General features: G+C 46.2%; 1 protein-coding gene across 14 annotated transcripts in view; it reads right to left on the reverse strand.

The window, feature by feature from the left end:
• The window catches only part of Bcas1 (brain enriched myelin associated protein 1), an 87,806-nt gene that overhangs the window by 33,525 nt on the left and 31,963 nt on the right, over positions 1-22,318 (reverse strand). For 10 of the 14 annotated variants that reach the window (XM_075963192.1, XM_075963189.1, XM_075963182.1 and 7 more), the window contains exons 5-8: positions 11,653-11,808; positions 10,995-11,039; positions 8,005-8,139; positions 4,253-4,465 (exon numbers count right to left, since the gene is read on the reverse strand). In XM_075963192.1, the coding sequence (XP_075819307.1) occupies positions 4,253-4,465; positions 8,005-8,139; positions 10,995-11,039; positions 11,653-11,808 (549 nt within the window). The remainder of the gene's footprint in view (positions 1-4,252; positions 4,466-8,004; positions 8,140-10,994; positions 11,040-11,652; positions 11,809-22,318) is intronic. The other 4 variants (XM_075963186.1, XM_075963195.1, XM_075963196.1 and 1 more) reach the window with 1 other exon arrangement.

Raw genomic sequence — 22,318 nt, forward strand, 5'->3', positions numbered from 1 at the left:
CACAGCTGGAACGGGGTAGGCCGGGTGTGATCTGAGGCTCCCTTAAAATCTTAATGGCTCATTCTCTGTAGCCAAGGGGCACGCTGACTTTTGTCAAACGGAGCTCTAGGTCAGATCAACCCTCAGCTTGTTGCGCCAGTTCCTTGAGGTCTTTACTGCTCATTGTTCGGATTGCATTAATGAACTCACGCAGCTGGTGAGTTTGATGAGTGTGCTCTGACGTCATCGCACTCCTCTTACTGATAAACAAATAAAGTAAACAAGACTGAGACCAGATTCTAGAGATGGTTTGCATTCCTCCACTGCATTCAAACACGTGAGATGCAGTTACAGAGCTCAAAATAAACAAAACCACTTCTGATGAAGACCAAAACTGCAGTAACAACCCACACCGCTGGGCTGCCCAGCAGGCTGCTAAGCACTTCCCTTGTCTGTGTCCATTTGTGAAAGTCTAAGCATTGGCTTCACCATCGTGAACTTCGTTGTTACACAAAAGCCTGTCTTTCTATGGAGGGGTGGAATGTGTCTCTGCTCTTCTCTGGAACATGGCGTTGCCCATGACGAACCCAGTCTAGACCTTGTGTTTCATCTGCATTTGCCCCTGGCCTGGTTTCCCAGCTCAGTACATGGGGCAGATGAGAGCCCCAGGCAGCCCCTCCCCTCTTCTCTATCCTTAACAGAAGTCTACGGCAGGAGACTGGGAGGACCAGACTGCAGTTTGGTGCCTTCCACAGCCAATGAGCAGATGTGTCGGGTAACATGGGAAGATGGCAGAGAAGGCTTGACTGCTCAGCCTGGGAATGTGTTCCATGAGCGCGTTGCAGAGGCAAGAGGAAACCTGGGCCGAGTGGCGGAGAAAGAGGCTCACTCGGGAGCAAATGAAGAGTGTGCAGTGTTTTGAAGGAGAGGCTCAAGATGGTCCGACTGGAAACGGAATAGACAGGACTGAGACCAGACTCCACGGGCTTCCCGAAAGGGAGCAGCTTAGTGATTTAATGCTCCACTAAATCTGAATTTCAGATCAGTAGCTAGTAATCTTACTAGCATAAGTCTGTCCCAAATATTGCATGGAACACACTTATCCTATACTAAAATAACATTTTTTATTAATAATTTTTAATAACGTGTGGGTGCTTTTCAGTTTTCAATCTCTTTTTGATAATCATGGAATGTCTAGTATGAGAAAAATCATTCGGATCTCAAAAACAGAATCACAGTGGTCTCTAGGAGCACTTGGCTCTTAATTGGCTAATCTAAAGAACAGCCTGGCCCTGTTAACCACAAGAAGCACTCTGGTGAAAACATTGGCGGGATTTCATTGAAGATTTGTATGTTGCTAAGAGCAAGCAGCTACAAGCCAGACCAAATTCCAGCATGGACAGGAGAGGTGGACAGGAAGTCCCACCCCTAATCAGGGTACTGTGGGCAACTGACAGATGCTGGGAGAGTGGGAGTCAGTTTTCTCTACAACAGCAGCTCCTGGTAAACCGGCCACACTCTGGTGACAGGCACACACATGAGAATAAATGGGCTGCCCAAATTGGACTTCGGTGAAGAAGCTTTAAAAAAAAGAGAGGAGGTCATACTGTTGGGTGGCAAGGGGAGGGAGCGAATCTGGGATGAGCTGGTGCCAGATGACATGACCAAACACATCACACGGGATTCTAAGAGAACTAATAAAAACCTTAAAAACATAAAGAGCTGCACAGCGTGTAACTTACCCATGTCAGCTCCATCTCCAAGAATGTGGACAACTCTTAAAAGAGACTTTTTTTCCTTTAAGATCAGAGATGGCCCATTTTGACCATGGGATAGCTGGTCTGAGCGCTCAGATGTCACATGTCACGGGATATCACAGATGGCAGACCCTTTCCACAGATCCTGGACTTTTCATTTCATCTCCAGCTCTCTGGAAGGTCCCCACACGGAGAAAGAAAAGCCTGCCAGCAAGTCCAAGAGCCCAGATGGCTTCAGCATGAGATGTCTTGGAGGTGCGGCAGGCTTACTGTGGGGACCAGGTCCACCTGTCACCCCTTCAGTACTGTACTTTCCCTGAGGACTCTGTCGCTGGCAGAGCATGGAAGGGTCCTGGGTCATGGTCTCCTGTCTCGTGTGGGCTCTTACCATGAGCAATCTTGTGCGGTAGCAATCCCTCTGCTTCTGCCAGCACCACCTACAAGCCAACCTCTTCTTGCTTTCCTCCTCCTCCTCCTCCTCCTCCTCCTCCTCTTCCTCCTCCTCCTCCTCCTCTCTCTGTCTCCACACAACACAGCCTACAAAACCTCTCACTGTGGCCTCGGTACTGATTTCCAGCCTTTTGCCATTCACAGGAATCCCCCTGCCCCAAACACTCACACATTACTTCTGTTTGGTGTGTGCTTCTTGGAGAATCCAAATTCGCCATCACACCAGGACCACTTTTTATGGCGCGTGTTCCCTTTTCACTGGATTCCTTTCTAAACTCAGTGTAGTTGACCTCACCTTCAGCAATAAATCTGCTTTCAAAAAATTTTTATTTAGCGGGGGGATGGTGGTGGTGGTGGTGGCATGCGCCTTTAATCCCAGGACTCGGGAGGCAGAGGCAGGCAGATCTCTGTGAGTTCGAGGCCAGCCTGGTCTACAAGAGCTAGTTCCAGGACAGGCTTCAAAGTTATAGAGAAACCCCGTCTTGAAAAATCAAAACAAAACAAAAAATTTATTTGTGTGTGTGTGTGTGTGTGTGCGTGCCCACAGAAGCTAGAGGCATCAGATTCCCTGGAGTTGGAGTTGCAGGCAGTTGTGAGCCCCCTAGTGTGGGCACTGGAACTGAACCCGGCTGCTCCACAAGAGCAGTCCTTGCCCTGAACCACTGAGCCATCTCCCTAGCCTGCAAAAGTCTACGTTGACCCAAAGTTGAATGTGTTAATAAGCTTTAAAGATATGTACAATTCTGGTTTGTTTTGGTTTGTTTGTTTTTGAGACCAAGTCTCTCTATTTATCCTGCTGTCCTGGAAATTGCTGTATAGACCAGGCTGGCCTCGAAATCACAGAGATCCTTTTGCCTCTGCCTCATGAATGGCGGGATTAAAGACATGTACCACCAAGCCTGTCTGTTATATATATATAATATATATGTTATATATGTATAACTATCATGTGTATTTGTTTATATGGTATACAGATATATAGATTATAAATATGTATACATAATACACATAAGTCTCATACACATATGAATATATGATCATTCTTAAATGTGAATATTCAAATATGGGTCACTGAAGTCTTTTCCTGTGCCACCAATATGTGCACATAAATCATTTGGAAATTGTTTCCTATACTATACTACTGGCAAAGAGTTCTAAATTAGTATGCAGGCAGGAAGAGGATTAAAAATAGTATCAGTTGACATGTTCCAGTGCATCCTGAATGATTAGAAACAGTGTCCTGGAAAAAATCTAGAAGAAAAACATTCTGTACAACAAGAAATAGACCAGAAAGCGGCTCAGAGGTCCAGCTGGAATCTCAGCAAGAGCGTGTGACTGGCGAGGCGTGTGCCGCTGTTCTGTGCTGCGCACGTGGCAGGGGTTTAGAGGAAGCTGCTGAGATCGTGCTTCCAGCTGTGTGAATCCAGCCTGGCTTCTCACTCACACTTTAGAGAAACTTAAACCAGGTCAGCGTGCTGAGCATGTGTCCAGTGGGGTTTGCTCTGCCCTGACACGGAAAGCCCCTCTCTCGACCACCTCAGCCCGGCCTCCATTCCTGTGCATGCTGCACCTCGGCCACCTTTGTTGTAGACCGCAGACCACACTCCACTGCTGGCGATCTGGTGGACACCCTTATTTTCTAATCTGGGGATGAAGAATCAGCTCACCAGGGCTGCATCCGGACTGGGAGAGGTGAAGACAAAAAGGGGGTCCTCTCCCCAGAGAGGGTGTGTGCAGAGAAAGCTAGGGTTATCGACCTCTGCAGAGGGACAATACAGTCACGACACTCTACAGCCCTCTGTCATTAACCTAGTCATCCAAAGAACAACAACTCTTACTTGTTCACAGCCTCCCCCCCCCCCCCCAGACAGAGCACCTGTGTATAGAGAGCATGGCCAGCATTTCATTTTGCCCAGGCGTGCATTAGGACGTCATCACACAATGGCAAGCTAATCACGAAGCAGGACAATAACCTCAGAATCATCAACATCCACCGGCCCACTGGAGATCATTCCTGACTCATCTCTGTCCCCAGGACCCAGCAAAGGCCTCATGACCAGACTCACCTTCTTCCAAAAGAGCTTTCCCAGAGGCAGCGAGGTGGGCCCTGACTTCTCCTTGCTACCTTCTTTTATTGTGTCGCTGGCTGTCGCAGGTGGCACGTGACTTGGTGGGCTGCAGCCTTTTGAACTCTTGGTGGCCCCTTTGGTCTCCTGGGGTGTGAAGTTGGCTTTCTCTGACGTGAGACTGGCTGAAGTAGTGGGTGTATTTTCAGTATCCTATAAGGTTTTGTTTGTAAAGAGAAAAGTGAAAAATTCAAAGTAATTTCACCGTTTCAAAAGTAAAAGGTTCTCTGTTAAAATAAGCAAGGGGCTAGGGTCATGCATAATGTTAATTTTTTTCCTTTCTAACTTTCTGTTTTATGCAAATATTTACTGTGAATATAGCTTTGTGTTTATATAATTTTCCTTTTGAGAAAGATAAAGGGGGGAGACTTGTTAGTAGTGATGCTCATGTAAGTAACTTAGTGTGGGTAGGTTTGGGGTGTGTTAATAGAAAGTGGAGTTCTGAGCTCTCTCTTGGCTTAGCAGGTAAAGGAACTTGCTTCAAGCCTGACGACCTGAGTTCAATCCCTGAAACCCACATAGTGGAAGGAGAGAATTGATTCCTGCAAGTTGTTCTGTGCCCTGCACATGTGTGTTGTGGCTCACGTGTGTCTATACGTACATGTGTGCACACAAACACACACACACAAGCACAATCAATCAATGTAAAAAAGAAAGGAAGGAAGGGAAGAAAGAAGGAAGACAGAGAAAAAGAGGGATTTTGTTTGTTTGTTTTTTATCAAGGCCCTTTGTTTTCAAGTAGTTTTGGCCAGGCTCCCTTCCATGGAACTATCCTGAACATGCACATACAATCGTACACAATGACTCATGTTTATTTTATGAGCACGATTACTTTACCAAGCCAAACTGGAGATTAAAGAAGGGTGGCGATAAATATGACGGTCATAGGAGTTCTGAAACTTTTCTCCCACATCCCACTTTGGAGAAGGCAGAGAGGAGGCTGTAAAGTGATGGAGATCCACAGACCCCACTCCCATACTTCAGATGCAACCGCCACACTCCACACATAACCTCTTTCTGCTCCCCGCTTCCTTCCTGTTTGTCCCTCCCACCCCTTCTCACCCCCCCCACAGGCTGTGCTGAAGTCCAGATCCAAGGTATCTGATGTTTCTTACCTCTCCCCACTTTTCCACATTCCTTTCTTTTCTCTTTTCTTTCCCCCCTATTTTTTCTCTTTCCCCATCCCCCAAAGGGCCTTATGTAGCCCAGGCTGGCCTCAGCTCGCTTTGCAGCCAAGGACCATCCTGCTTCTACCCACTCTACCCACTCTACCCACGCTACCCACTCTACCCACGCTACCCACGCTACCCACTCTACCCACTCTACCCACGCTACCCACTCTACCCACGCTACCCACGCTACCCACTCTACCCACTCTACCCACGCTACCCACGCTACCCACTCTACCCACGCTACCCACTCTACCCACGCTACCCACGCTACCCACTCTACCCTACCCACTCTACCCACGCTACCCACGCTACCCACTCTACCCACTCTACCCACGCTACCCACTCTACCCACGCTACCCACGCTACACACTCTACCCACGCTACCCACTCTACCCACTCTACCCACGCTACCCACGCTACCCACTCTACCCACGCTACCCACTCTACCCACGCTACCCACGCTATCCACTTTACCCACTCTACCCACGCTACCCACTCTACCCACTCCCTCTCATGCCCAAGTGCTGGGAACACAGGTGTGCACCAACCCACTTACTTCAGAACATCATTTATTTATTCAGTGAGTTCCTGTTAGCTTCTACTCTCTGCCTTCCCTGAGCCACTGGATAAAGACTTGTGAACCCAAAATATGTCTAGGCAAGCGTGAATATGGACCTTAAAGTTTAAATATCAGGCTCTTCCGACCTGACTTCATTAGTATAAGCATTTTCATTTTATGACTTTTCCTCTCTGAACTTAATGACACAATCCCTTTAAACTCCCAGACGATGATTTCTGCCCAAAAGGAAAAAAACAAACAACAACAACAAAAAAACTAGACAATAAAAATGGGATTTAGACTAAAATATTAAAAACATGTATTTAGGATTTTAAAATAGTTTTGGTTATGGAGTCTGTATGGTTGCTGGTTTGTTTGAAGAGGCCTCTGACAGTAGCTCTGGCTCAGCCTCCAGGGTCTGGGGATTACAGGTGTACACCACGACACTGGAGATGATCAGAGTCTTAAGGCCGTCTTTCCAAAGTTTACCTTTTCAGATAAGGAAATTTGGGCCTGAGAGCTGTCTACCCCTAAACTGAGAGGGGGTGGAGACAGAGCAAGAGAGGAGGAGGGACCAAATCCCACCATGGCTAGTTCCGTCCACCCGGACTTCTGGGACAGATTCCAGCAAAGCCTCGTTTGCACTTCCCTCCCCTGCCGGCTCACCTCAGTTCCCAGAGAAAGCCCCCCCCCCAATGATATTCTCCCACCACTAGATAACCTAATATCCTTCCTCTGGGCTCTGCAAGAGCCGTAGGTGCTCACAACCACTGAGCCATCTCTCCAGGCCCCGAGACCACCTTCTGCTGTTCCTTTCCTTACTGCAGTATCAATAATCCTCTCTTTACAGAACAAAATGAACCTTCTTGGAAACTGAAGGTGACCTCATGTGATTTGCATGTGCAAAGGTAGATTCTGCTACTTGAGTGTGCTGTGGGAGCTTCCATTTGTACACACAATCCTAGGACTAGAAAATGGAGCTGGGAACTTTCTTTTTTAAACAGGTTCCCTAAATTTGGAGGACAATGGTTAATAATTAAAAAGGACATTTCAAGTATTTGACCCAACTCAGAGATCCCTGGAATTCGTGGTTTCAGGTGTGCACTGGTTTTCCTTCATGCGTGAAGAGTCTGTCTCCAAAGCTGAGCTCATGTCACTCATTGTGATTGGCTCTGCCAACCTTCACTGCTTTCTTCTGCTTGGCATCTATGTGGGCGCAGGATGAACTCAGTCAACAGAGGGAACCAGGGAGGCAGATGACAGCAAGGTAATATTGTTATCCTGAGGTTAGAAGAGAATTTCCCAAGGAGTAGGTGGCATACCACAACTTTACAATCAGGATACGAAACAAAACTCAAATAGCGTTCTTTTCCTTCTCTAACTCTTGAGTCATTTAACAGCATTCTGTGGAAAAGTCTCTCTGCTGCTGGAAGGGCTTTATCAGTCTCCGCCACCAGCCAATTCCTTCCTAAGAAAAGCCTGAAGGACACTGGATTCTAAACTCTACAGAAATAAGCAAGGACTTCACTTTTAATTAGCCACATACACGGCCATTTTCCTGTTAGGAAAAATGATTCTGGTTTCCACGTATGATGGAATGTGAAGGCATTTTTGAAAGGCACATTTAAATAGGAACAGTCAATTCTAGTATAAAAATATCAAATGATTAATAGTATATTTAAGTCAAGTGGTGAAGGTGTATGCCAACAACTGACATTTGGGAAAAAGTGGGTGAGGATTTCAGAACCCTGCTCTACACTTGGAAGGAACAAATCTGAGATTTTATAGCTCTCAGGACTTAAATGCCTGAAGTTCAGGCCTCAGTGCCTCCAAATCCCTATCAATGACCACAGTCACCCATGGCTCGGGATTCCCCGACTTGGGGCTGGTAAGTACTGGATCCTAAGCATCAGAGGTGAAGAGCAGGGTCCTTTATCCTCCTAGTCGGAGGAGATACAGACCTTATGCCTAAAGAACTTTCTAAAGGCCAGTGCTAGCCTGGGGCTGTCCAGGCGTTTCTTCTTGCTCTTAGCCTGCGTCTCCAGTGTCTTCTGGCCAGCGTGTCCATCGCAGACACTATCTGCCTTGGTTGCCTTCTGGACAACAGCGGGCACAGCTTAGATGTTTCCTTTTACACAAACTCACTTGCTCTTCTCTGTTTCAGAGTATACTCAGACACCATGACAATTAACTACTGGTGTGTCACTCAATCTCCCAACCACAAAGCACCCTGGGAATACTTACCTTCTCAAGGTTCTCAAGAATGAGCCACTAAACAGGACATTCACACACTAGTTTTTAACTGGGTCACCTATGCAAATGACCCAAATCAACACATCCCAGAATCCCACTCCAATACAACCCAAACAACTCCCCCCCGTCCCTATTTTCTTAAGACAGTGACAGGCCATTTAAGCTGTGACTACATGACTTAAAACATCAAATGAAACACAACCAAATCCAAAAACATAATGCTACAATCTTGACTATCAGCATTAAATATGTAAATGCCGCTGTCACCTGGGAAAGGAAAATGATAAACCACCTGCTGACAAGCGATGTTCTGTGTCTTGATTTTAATCTCATGGCTAAATGTTACCACCAAATGACTTCTTCCATCCTCAAACCAATTTCCTTTGAATCTGGAGTAGAACCTTCATGGAAAGACTATCATGCACAGAGGTTCCAGTGACTTCTACATGGGCAGATTTCCCAGGCAAAGGAAGTGTCTGGGGTGAGCCAGTTCATTAAGCCAAAATGGGAGGAGACAGGAATCAAAATAACTCAGCTACAATCGCTACCAACTGTTGGCCCAGGTCACAAATGCTGTGGGGTTGTCATGAGGCACGGAGGGCATGTAGCATGTTGCATGCACCATGATTCATGAGCAGTCATCCAGGGGCTGGAGAGGTAGCTCAGCAGTTAAGAGCACTGTCAGCTCTTCTAGAGGGTCAGAGTTCAGTTCCCAGCACCCACTGGGCAGCTGATGACCTCTGTAACTCATGTTCCAGAGGATCAGATGACCTCGTCTGACCTCCATGGGCACTGCACACATGTGGTGCTTTTACATACATGTAGACAAAGCACCCATAAACATAAAACAAATACATAAAAGTAAGGAAATAAAGGTATATATAAAAAAGACTCAGGGTTGGGGACTGGAGAGATGGCTCAGTGGTTAAGAGCACGGGTTGATCTTTCAGAGGTCCTGAGTTCAATTCCCAGCAACCATATGGGGGCTCACAACCATCTGTAATGAGATTTAGTGTTTTCTTCTGGCCGGTAGGCAGGGCAGACATACAGGCAGAACATGATACATTAAAAAAAAAAAGTATTCAGGGTCAAGTGTGACAGAGATGGAGACTTTTCAAAGGCACCTTGGGAACTTCAGAAGAAAAAGACGCCCCAAAGACAAATATAGAAGAAGCCACGTCAGCTCCTGGGCATCCCAAACAGTCTGTATTCATAATCCCTCATCTAAAATACTGGTTCCCAGCAGGGACTTCTCAGCCCACTGGATGGAACAATGAGATTTTATCATCAAGGTATGCCTGGTGAGGACCACATCTGCACTGTGGATGGGTTTTGGTACATGGGCCAGCTGAAGAGAAAGAGCGAGTCGGGTCATTTGGGAAGCCATCCAACACACCCACACCCTCCACTGTTGACAGTCCAATATGCTGAGCATGGCCCACAGACTGAAAAGCACAGAAATGAACATCTCGACCCAACCATTCATTGAATTTGACCTTAGCTGCCTTGTAGCAAACAAGTCATTTTAAGAAATCTGTTTTTCAATGGGAGGAGAAATTTCTAGAGGAATCGATTGGTCCACTACGTGTTTGTAGAAATAAGGGTGACTACATTCAAACAGAGCTTCACAGTTTGCAAGGCACGGAAGCCCCTTCCCTCAACTCTGGGCCAGTTTTACAGATGTGGAGACGAGGTGAGGATCACATGGCCCCTACATCAGTGACCTGGAGCTCAAACACAAGCTCTCCAGGATGAAATAAAGGGGGCTCCCCACCACTGCTACAGCGGCAGATGAATGGGGCTGGGTGAGCCATCTATTGTCCCCTATCCCCGCCAAAGCTCTTCCAGCGGGCACTTATCCCTCTCCAGCTTAAACTGTCCCGCGGGTTCCATGAAATTTAAACCATGTGTTCCATTACAGGCCGTCTGCCCAGTCACATGGAAGGAAAAACATCCGTAAGACGGTGGCTACTTCACCCCAAGTTTACTTGGAGAGGAATGCTCTCCACTTCCAGTCTATAAGCCTCCAGGCTCAGCAGGGTCCACACCCTACCTAGCCTTTCATGGGGCAGGTGTCCCCATGGCAGCTATTTTAATTCAACATTGCTGTGCAGTAGATATCTGCTTTTCAAATGATAGGAAAATAGAAAACATATTAACACCCCAGAGCTGCAGCTTCTGCCTTCTACTTCAGAGGAAGTCTTTAAAAAACAAAACAAAATAAAACAAAAAAACAAAACAAAACAACAACAACAAAAAAACAATTGCTTCATTTTCTTTTCTACACACAATGAACAAAATAGATGTCGATGGTGTAGTTATTATTAATTTATATCCGCTGTATATTTAGCGCCTGGGCACTGTGACATTCTTTAGCCAGAACTACTCTATCACCTTCCAAGCGTTCCACTGAAATGTTTATTAAAATACCGTTAACCAGGGCAGAGGACTGTAGCTAAGGTAGCGGGATTGCCTTCCAGGCAAGAGGCCCTGGATCTAATGCTGAGCACTGCAGAATCCAAATAAACAGAACCACAATCTTAAGCTAAACCAAATACAGCACCATTAAGTTCCTATGTAGATTCATATATGCACATCATAGAATATTCATGATATGTACATCACCCAAGACACATATGCAAATCGAAACCCAATTCTTTGCATCAAGTCAGACATAGGTGCATGTCAGGACACCTACCGTGTCTTCTGGGTCCCTTCTGGTCTCTGTTTTGTTAGGCGAAACCTGGAAAGTGGGAGAAACACAAATGGTAGGACTCTGCTCTAGAGGCTGACAGATTTCACAGAGACAATTCTCACCAAAAACTGAGAAACAAAAACACTCTTGACCCAATGGAGACATGAGCAGCTCTAGGTAATAAACAGTTTACAAAACCAATATTTTATTCTGAAATGTATTAAATCTTACACATCCACCAAGGGTTCGATCTCATTCAAAAATCATCTCCCCAAAGGCCATCAGGTGTCCCCTCGATTCTCTGATCACTAGTTGAGACACAGTACCTGTGATACATCCTGTTGATTTTTTTTTTCCATTTTACCTGGTGAAGTCAGACTGATACTGGCATACAACTCAAACACATTTGGGACCGGCTACTGCTGGATTCTATATAACACCGCAGCTCATGTCCCACAGTTAAGATCCCTGCCCATTGTTATTATGACTTCCTGTCCTAAAGCTTTGTCACTGAAGGCCAGGCCAGCACAGCATCCTGAGAAGGAACATTTACATCGCCCTCATGCTAATCTTGATACCACAACATTCAAGCATCCCTGATTCCTAGAATTAGACACGGGGACAGTGACATTAAGGAAGCAAACCAGAGATGTCTACTTACAAGGGTCTTGAAGAAGCTCATAATGGAGTTGATATTCTCTATGGTTTCTGCCTCCTGGGGGTCCTCCTTCTTGGTCCCCAGCGCCTCTGGATCCCCAGGGACAGAGTAACTCGGAGTGTCAACTTCGCGTCCTCTCCCCTCACCGTCAACTATGTCCTGGGAACAAAGCAGAGTTTTCACAGTTGCAGCCCCTTGGATGCGGACTCTCAGAGTCTTCCTTTGATTCCACACCCCTCTCTTCCTCATCCCCTAATTCCTGCCATAGCTCTGCTGCCCACGGCCCTGCAGGACAATCGCCAGTTTATGAGAGTCCTTCTTGCCTCCCTTCCCCCTCCTGCTAACACATTCATCGCACATGGTAGGAGGGACATTGTTTGGGGCCAGAGGGTAACAAACTGAGCGGTGCATATCACACCCCAAACAAAACTCCTTTTCTCTCAAGTCTCAAGGAGATGGTCAGAGAAGCCAAGGTTTCCATCTCTGCATCTGATGGTCTGTGTGTTAGGCTAGAGATGTCCCTGTGGGATTTCCCACAATTCCCAGAGCCAAATCATATCAATAGCAATAACAATAACAACTCTTTCCCCAATAACTACTCTGGGAGTCTGTTGGTAACTGGAATATGGCTTGGGAACTGATTTCTTTCCTTGTCCTGTTTTTTTTTTACCATGATCCTGAGCCAAGACACTGTCACCGCTCCACTCCAAGACAGTCATGACTCTTGCCCTGTTTACTCGTGTCCTGGCAGCCTCCCTCACTCCACAGATTCATGCCTCATATCTTACCAGCTTCCAGTGCCCTCTCACGGCTTTGGAGTCAGGCCCACACTCTGACACTGCTTCCTCAGGGTCTTTCTTTCTGAGAGAGAGGTGTGGCTCCCTCCACAGTCTCTCACCTCTCTCTGATTCCTCTCTCTCTGTTCTTTCTGGTCTGATTTCTTGGAGTTTCTCAAACACTCTATACTACAAATTATTTCTAACTCCATGGCTCTGGAATCTTCGGCCCCTCTGGTGAAGATCCTCCACATCTTCTTTTAGGGTGTTTGAAAAATTAGGGGGGTGGTGTGTGTGTATGTGTGTGTGCGCGCACGTGTGTGTGTATGTGTGTGTGCACGTGTGTGTGTATGTGTGTGTGCACGCGCACGCGTGTGAGTGCAGTTGCCCATGGAGGTCAGAAGAGGGTGTCAGATCACCTGGAGCTGGAGTCACACAGTGGTTGTGAACGGCCTGATGCTGAGTTCTGGCAACCCCGCTGGGGGCTGCTCTAAGCACAGTAAGAGCTGCTAAGGTCCTAGTCCTCACTCCAGCCCCCACCCTACATCTTAAGTGGTACCTTTTCCAGGAGCCCATCCCCCAAACTCCAGCTAACACTCTCCTCCCACACCTCTGTCCTTTCTACCTGTAGTGTCCCAACACCTTCACTAACCTCATCCATCTCAGACTTTGTCCTTACCTGCCCATAGACCAGCATCTCCACCAAGACAGAAGCTGTGTTAATTTTGTCCAAAACTGTTTCTTATGTATCAAGGGTAGTGTCTTAATTATGGTTTCTATTGCTGTGAAGAGACACCATGGCTATGGCAACTCTTATAAACATTTTACTGTGGCAGCTTACAGTTCAGAGGCTCAGTCCGTCATCACTACAGTAGGACACGCTGGCATGCAGGCGTATATGGTGGTGGAGAGGAGTCTGAGAGATCTATATCGTGTGCAGGCAACAGGAAGTAGTCTGAGACACTGGGTGGTACCTTGAGCATATATAAAACTACTAAGCCCACCTCCACAGTGACACATTTCCTCCAATAAGACTATACCTACTATAATAAGGCCACACCTCCTAATAGTGCCACTCCCTTTGGGGACCATTTTTTTTTCAAGCAACCCCAGGCAGTGAGGCCACAAAAGACATCTAATAACTCTTTACTGTTTAAATGCTTAGCAGATGAATAGAGGAATTAAAAGCTTCAAATAGGGGCTGGAGAGAAAGATCAATATCAAAAATGCTTATTGATCTGGCAAAGGACCTTGATTCAGTTCCCAGCACATATATCAGGTGTCTCACAACAGCCTTTAACTCTAGTTCCAGGGGATCCAACACCCTTTTTCTGTGGGCACCTACATGCATGCAGTATACATAAACACACAGCATCATATACATACATCTAAATGAATCTTTTTTGAAAACTTGATGTAAGTGAGTCAAGGATGTCTGTCTTAACTAGCTTTTCATGCATAAGAAGAGGACAGAGTTGGCTCCCTATACCCAAGCAGCTAGACCCTGCCATCTGTGTGCCTCCCACGATACTTATTCTGTTTCCAATGGATTTATTTATTGTGCACTATCTTTACTTATGGGTAACTGTGTTTGTGGTTTTACATTTTGTCCATTATAAGCATCTCATAGCTTTACTTTAGAGTGTGCGTGGTGTGTGGGGATGGTGTATGTTCATGCATGTGCCTCAGTGTGCATGTGGAGGTCAGAGGACAACTCTCAGGGTTGGTCTTCACATTCCACCTTGCCTTTGAGGCAGAGTCTCTCTCGCTGCTACTGTGGCTGCATACCCCAGGCTAGCTGGCCTAGAACTTCTGTGCAGCTCTCTTGTCCACCTCTCTTATTTCACATAGAATGTACAATTACAGATGCACGCTACAAAATTCAGCTTTTACACGGATCCAGGAATCGAGTTCGGGTCGTTAGGCGCCTGTGAAAAGCACTTTCTCCCCCCTGAGTTATCTCCTCGGCCCATACTTTATTAAGCCCTCACATGTTGCTCCATTTCCTTTGGCAAATTACCAGGGTGAAATTTACAGGTCAAGAGTTAAGCAAATTTTATAAATGGATATTCCTGCCGGACAGCAGGGGCGACAGCAGGTTCCCTGCAGTTCTGACCATACAGGCAGCTCTGTGTTTCTGCCAAGTAGGTTGGTAGAGCAGGCAACACCTGTAACATGCCCTGGACGGGTAGGGGAAGAGGATGTGACCAGGGACTGACAGCCAGAAGCTTCAGGTGTGGAAGCAGAAGTGCGCTTTCCTGGCACTTCGTCACCACACACACACACACACACACACACACACACACACACACACACAGTCTTTTCCTTCATCTCAAGGGTTAGGGGTCATTCTTGAATTCCCCAGCTGTTCTTCCACTGCTGCCAACTCCCCAGAGGAAGGATGGGAAGGATGGCAGGGAGTCCTTTTCCCTTTCTCACACCACCTAGGGCGTGAACTTCCAGGAGCCCACAGAGACTCCGAATTTCTAACTATTTTGATCACTTCCCCCAGCAGAGGAGGATGAAATACAACAACCTTGCTCTTAGGTCAGATTTTTGGCCTTCTTCCCTTGGTAGTTTCTGGAAACCTAGGACAAACTAATCTTGGTCTGAATGTCTCAAACCAGAAAAGCGTTTCAGTTAGAGGAATGGAATGGTTTCTGATTTTTGTGAGCTATTATAACTCAGACAAGATTATTAGTCATAATATATCACTATTCATTATGGAAATAATAAAATGGCTAGTTTTTTTTTAAAAAAATCTTTTTATATGTATGAGTGTTTCTTCTGCGTGTATTCATGTGTACTACATGCCTGACGTTAAGGGAGGTCAGAAGAGGGGGTCAGATCCCCTGGGACTGGAGTTACAAACAGCTGTGGGCTGCCATGTGGGTGCTAGGAACTGAACCCTCATCTTCTGGAAAAACAAGGGCTCTTAAGCACTGAGTTATTGCTTCAGCCCCTCAAGGTTTTGAACGTCAACTGGACATAACCTAGAATCACATGGGAAAGAGAGTGTCAGATGAGAGACTGTCTAGATTAGCTTGGCCTGGGGTCATGTCTGTGCAGACTACCTTATTAGTGGAAGGCCTGCCCATGTGCGTGGCACCATTCCCTGGGCACGGGATCCTTGATTGTATAAAGAGTGCAAGCTGGGCCTAAGTATGCATGCACGTTTAATTCATGTTAATTTACTTCACTGCTTTCTTCCCTTAACTGAGGCTATAATTAGACTAGTTCCTGATGGCATCACCTCCACAGTGCTGACGTCATCTCCACAGTAACGTGCTGTAACCTGTCTGAATTCCCGCTGACGTCATCATCTCCACAGTGACCAGCTGCAACCCGGCTATGTGACCTGTTATAGGAGGCTGCTTGTTTCTTCCCAAGCCACCCAGCAGCTCAGACTCAAAATAACCACAAAGAAACTGTATTAATTAAATCACTGCCTGGCTGTAGTAATATGGGCGGCGGCGGGGCTATGTCCCCAAAACCCCAGCCGCCTGGCTCTGCCCGGCTAGCTTATGCTCCGAAATAATTACACGGAAACTGTATTCTTTTAAACACTGCTCTGGCCCATTTCTAATCATCTGTGTAGCGCCCCTAGGTGCGCTTACCGGGAAGATTCTAGCCTAAGTCCATCCTGGGTTGGAGCTTCATAGCGTGCGTCTTCCCTGGAGCAGGTAGCATGGCGTCTCTCTTGCGTCTGCTCCGGAGAGGAGAGCTGTGGAGTCTGACCTCACTCCCTCTTCCCAGCCTTCCCTTCTGTTTACTCCACCCACCTAAGGGTGGGCCTATCAAATGGGCCTAGCAGTTTCTTTATTGCTTAAACAATGAAATCAACAGATTGATATATGACACTCCCACATCACTTCCCCTTTTTCTGTTTAAACAAAAAAAAGGAAGGCTTTAACCTTAACATAGCAAAATTACATATAACAAAACAGTTATCAAGTAAAAGTTACATCAGAAACATTTATACATATAACAAAATTGACCTTAAATCTCTATAAATAAAGCAAAATCTATACTAATGCAAATTATTCATATCTATATCATATCCCCCTTTAAATGTAAAAGAACTTTTAAACCATATTTGGGAACATGGGCGCAGTTTTTTCTCTCCAAACTGCTTCCTGCTGAATGGGGGCGTCGTTAATCAGATTATTTAGGGTGTAACCTGTGTGCCAGGTTTATCTCAGTTGGCAGTTGAGCAAAGCAATTTTCTGAAGATGTTCACAGCAACCCTTCAGGAGGACGTGGTCCATCATACCAAATCGGAATAGAAGAAATGAACAGGGTCTCATCCTCTGTGAAAACAAAATAAGAAACTCTTTTCCAAAGTATCATATCCTTAGATCCAAATTCTGAAATCGTAATACCCTTATATCCATTCTGGTTTAGCTTGGCAGCCCATGTAATGAAATATCTCTCTGTACTTAGCTCCTTCACAGTCAAAAATTTTAAAGAAAACACAATAATACAAAGAATCCAGACTCTCTGTGAATTTTTCATCTTTACGCGGCTTATTTTTACTCTATCACTTTACTTTATTTTGTCTCTTTAAAGACTTTACCTTTTTTTTTTTAACCATTAACTTTATTCTCTATATTCCTTTTCTTCTCTCTCTCAAGCCTACGTACATTCATCCAACAGTGTGACTCGTTTAGTGGTCTGAATCTGTCCTATTGTGAATCTGCAATTTTTTACTATCCAGGAGCACTTTTGATTTACGCCTTTAAATCACTAGGTGCTTAAGAATCTAAGCTGTGACATTTCTAGGTTAACTTTTTGCCTTTTGAGCGTACATCTTTGACCAGGCTGTCTTTGAACTCTCAGAGATCCGCCTGTCTCTGCCTCCCAGGCATTGGGATTAAAGGTGTTTTCTACTACACCTTGAACTCACAGAGATCTGTTCGTCTCTGCCTTCTAGGCACTGGGATTAAAGGCGTGTGCTACCACACCTTGAAGTCACAGAGGTCTATCTCCCTCTGCCTCCCAAGTGTTGGGATTAAAGGTGTGTACTAGGACACACAACAACTCTCTTCCTTTTTTTTTTTAAGAACTTCAACTTTTAGCTTGCATATATTTTTAACACACAGTAAACCATTTAGAAATTTTCTTTGTCTCTGAATCTCTCTTTACTGTATATCTCTCTTTTTCTGACCACAAGAGCCTTTAATTTGCCAAGCAATATCAGTAGGACTAAAGGCGTGGCTTTGCCAGCTAGATCCAGTCCATTCCTTAGCTTTCCAGCCTCATGGCGGAAATACAGGCTGCAGCCATGTTTATAGCATTTCAAGGTCCCTGCCAGCCAGCAAGCTACAACAGACAACACTCAAATCCTCTCTCGGTAGCCGGCCCTCCTGCCTCAAACAGTCAGAGTTTTCCCTGGCAGGATGGCCCAGAAAGCCTGCATTTTTAAACGGCACAGCTTTTTTCCTGCTACGGCTTAAAACCGAAAAGCATGCGTTCAGCTTTTCATCAACACCGTTTAAGTGTTTTGTGGCAGGACCTCTTAATGAGCCGCAGGGTTTTGCAGCTAAAGCTGAGTCAGGAAGCCTCTTGGGGCTACCAGGTAGGAGCGGCACTCAGCATTTTAATTCTGAGACTGAGCGTGCAGCACAGAAATTCTTTTCATCCAAGTTACATCCAAATCTGACACGCAGAGCACTATGCAGTCTGAAAACACGTCTCTGTATGGCGGCAGGAATCCGCCATGCTCTTCCGCCTGCCTAAGCCTGATTCTGCCTTCTGCCCAGGAGCAGGCGGGGAGCTCTGAGTCATTGTCAAGGTCTCAGAGCACTCTCCTTCCGATCCCAAGCGGGAATACAAACATAAAGCCAGAGTTTGCACTGGTGGCACAGCCCCAGGAAGCAGCGCTTTAAGATAACGCAGCTTTTTTTCTGCTGCTGTTGCCGAATCAGGAAATCTCTCTACAGCACGCCACCAACAAACAGCAAAAATCTGTGTTAAACTCTCTCTCCCTTATTTTTAAGCCTTCTCAAGTTTTTTGTGGACTCAGTTAGCCACACGTCTGGGCGTCATTTGTAGTAATATGGGCGGCGGCGGGGCTATGTCCCCAAAACCCCAGCCGCCTGGCTCTGCCCGGCTAGCTTATGCTCCGAAATAATTACACGGAAACTGTATTCTTTTAAACACTGCTCTGGCCCATTTCTAATCATCTGTGTAGCGCCCCTAGGTGCGCTTACCGGGAAGATTCTAGCCTAAGTCCATCCTGGGTTGGAGCTTCATAGCGTGCGTCTTCCCTGGAGCAGGTAGCATGGCGTCTCTCTTGCGTCTGCTCCGGAGAGGAGAGCTGTGGAGTCTGACCTCACTCCCTCTTCCTCCCAGCCTTCCCTTCTGTTTACTCCACCCACCTAAGGGTGGGCCTATCAAATGGGCCTAGCAGTTTCTTTATTGCTTAAACAATGAAATCAACAGATTGATATATGACACTCCCACATCACCTGGCCCATTAGCTCTAATGGTAACAAACCACAAGTCTCTCGGTAAAATATAAAATAACAGAAGTGGATTAATTTAAAATGTATGAGTTAGTTAATAAGAAGCCTGAGCTAGAAGACCAAAAAGTGTTCTAATTTATATAGTTTCTGTTTGATTATTTGGGTCTGGGCAGCTGGGAAAATAAAGTGTAGTCTCCTTTTACAACATGGGGGATGAGGTTACCGGCCCAGAGTTATACAGATGTCAGGACTTCACCACCTTTGACATTACAGACCTTCATCACGATCAGCTCAGTTCAACTGAGCAGTAAAATTCAGCACCATGTAAATGAAACTCGGGGTCTGAGAAGCCAATAGCTTCACAAGGCGTGTCCGTATGCCTATACTCAATGCTGAAATCCTCCAACACCTCCTACAGCTTACATCCTTAAGCCCTGTCCTGAGAATTTGCCTAAGCCACATCACTTTTATTTCTTGGACACGCCTGTGTAATGGTGTATATAGTGTGTCTCGGTTATCAGGACTTTCCCAAACCCTCCATCTCAGTCTCGCAGAAATGGTCGAAAGCATTTTACAGGAGAGGAAACTGAGGCCCAAGAAGCCACTTCGTGTTTGAGGCTACACGGTATCCAAGCATTCTCAATAGCCCATTTCGTCTGACCAGTCTTCACGCCTCCTTGTGATGAAGAGTCCCAAATACCCGTCATGCATCCTGTCCTCAGTTCTCTTCTGCCCCTTCTGTGTTTGGATATTTTCCCTTTAATAGTCTCGATCGCAGCCTTAGCAGTCTTTCTGAAGTTCCTGGAACGCGCTGGGCAGGTTTCTGTCCCAGGTTGTTGCATGAGCTCTTGCCAGGGAATAATATTCCGTTTTACTTCCTTCAAGTCTTTGCCAACCGTTACATTTTTTCATTGAACTCTTTCCTTACCACCCCACTTTCAATGGCTACAACTCCCCCAGTCCAGCCTGCGTTCTTCTAGGGCATTTCACCCTAACACTGGGCCTCCTCCTCCCACCAGGGACCTGTAGTAGTGATTGCTGAGATAGTCTTGGTTTTCACGACAGAGGGTCCCACTGACATCTGGTAGGCAGACTCCGGGAATACTGCCAAGCAGATCCTGCAATACACAGGGCAGGGAATTTTCCAGCCTGGGCATCAAGCTAGAGCAAGGACCTGGAGAAATCCCTCATTGTATTAAAAGTATCACCCATTCATTCCTTTGTGCCTCTTTCGCCCCTAGAATGGGAAGCTTTGTTCTTCTTCACCAGTGTCCACCACTTACACCTGGACTCGTGCCCATAGCAGATGCTCCGAAAGAAGGGATGAATGAACAAATGAATGATTTGATCCAAGTGAGACTGGCGTCATTCATTTTTATTAAGGAGTGTGCTGACGAGTTTCCAAAATCACAGCCTATACATTAGCTTCTCCAAATTTAAAAGAGCTCACCTTCATTTTTTTTCCTGTACCTGTGATAAAATGCTCTGGCCTGGAGCAACTGAAGAGGACAGGACCCCCTTAGTTCCTGGCCAAAGTCCATCACAGCAGGGCAGTCAAGGCACCAGGAGTCTGCAGAAGCTGATCCCATTAAATATGAAGTCAGAAGAAGGGAGCAACGGATGCATACATGCTGGAGCTCACCTGGCTCACCAGCTTAGGGAATGGTGTTGCCCACACTGGGCAGGCCTTCCCACATCAGTTAACACAATGAAGGTTTTTCCTATCAGGCATGCCCAGAGGCTGATCTCCCAAGTGCTTCTAACTTGTGTTATCTTAACAACGCTTTCTTAGCCATTGTTCTTTTGCTTTGAAGAGACACACAACCACATCAACTCATAAAAGGACACATTTAACTGGGGCTCACTTACAGCTTCAGGGGTTAGCCCATTATCATCACGGTAGGGAGCGTGGCAGTGGGCAGGCAGACACAGTATTGGAGAATGAGCTTAGAGTTCTGCATCCAGATCCACAGGCAGCAGAAAGGGAGAGAATGACCAGGCCTGGCATGGGCTTTTGAAACCTCAAAGCCTACCTGTAGCAGGTTTTTTCTTTTGGGCCACCAACCAGCTCCCAAATCCTGACACAGAGACTTACTGTTAGTTACGAATGCTCAGTCTTAGCTTAGGCTTGCCCCACCAGCTCTTATAACTTAGATTAACCTGTTTCTCTTCATCTCTGTTTGGTCTCAGGGCTTTTTTCTTTTCTGTATGTCCTACTTTCATTGCTTCCCCTGCGTCTGTCTGTCTGGCAGCAGCTACCTGGCAGACCCCAGGCATTGCCCTCTTTTGCTCCCTTGTTCTCTCCCCCTTTCTCTTCTAGAGTCCACATTCCTCCTCCTACTTATTCTCTCGGCCTGCCAACCAACCTATCCCTCTCCTGCCTAGCTATTGGCTGTTCAGCATTTTATTAGAGTGATCAGGTGCCTTAGTCAGGCAAGGTGAAACAAATATAACACAACTTTACACAGTTAAAGTAATATTCCACAACAGCCACACCTAATGACATACTTTCTCCAACAAGGCCACACCTTCTCCTATAAGGTCACGCCTCCTAATCCTTATAATCCTTTCAAACAGTTCCACTCCCTGATAACCAAGATTTCAAATACATGCCTCTATGGGGAGCATTCTTATTCAAACCACTACAAACACGACCATAACTTTGTCCTGTGAAGTACCTTGAAAATATAAGAAACTCAACACCGTTAAGAGCTATGGCTGCTCTTTCAGGGGACCTGGATTTGATTCCCAGCACCCACATGATGGGTCACAACCATTTTTAACTCCAGTTCCAGGGGATTTGATGTGTTCTTCTGTCCTCTGAGGCAAAGCCTTCGCGTGCATAGAATAAAAATAATGAGTCAAACAGAGCTGCTTCAGCAGGTGAAAGCACTTACCGCTAAGCCTGATGACATAAGTTCAAGTTCGATCCCTGGGATCCACACGGTAGAAGGAGAGAAGTGACTCCCACAAGCTGTCCTCCGACCTCCACATACATGTGTGTGAGCACACGCATACACATAAATAAGTGCAGCTTTACAACAATACCTTTTATTTATTCTTTGACAGCTTCATACATCCATACAGAGTATTTTCAATATACCCAGCCCAGGGCTCCACTCACCCCATACCCCCAATACAGGTCCCTTCCATCTTCATGTCCTCTCTTTTTATTTTGGAATCCACGTAGTCCAGCTGCCTACTGGGGTAGTCACCGATCACGTTGACTTGACGTCCTGAAGGTCTGCTGCAAGTGATCAGCGCTGCAGCGACCTTGTGCCAGTGAGAGTCGTGTTGTGTCCAGAGCACAGCCTGCCACAACTCTCCCGCCATCCTCCAGCTCTCTCTTTCTCTCTGTCCCTCTTCTCCAGCGTTCTCCATGACTTGGGGCGGGGTTGATATAAATGTCATGTTAGGGTTAATCTC

Source organism: Microtus pennsylvanicus, chromosome 2 (genome assembly GCF_037038515.1).
Source record: "Microtus pennsylvanicus isolate mMicPen1 chromosome 2, mMicPen1.hap1, whole genome shotgun sequence".
Lineage (NCBI taxonomy): Eukaryota > Metazoa > Chordata > Mammalia > Rodentia > Cricetidae > Microtus > Microtus pennsylvanicus.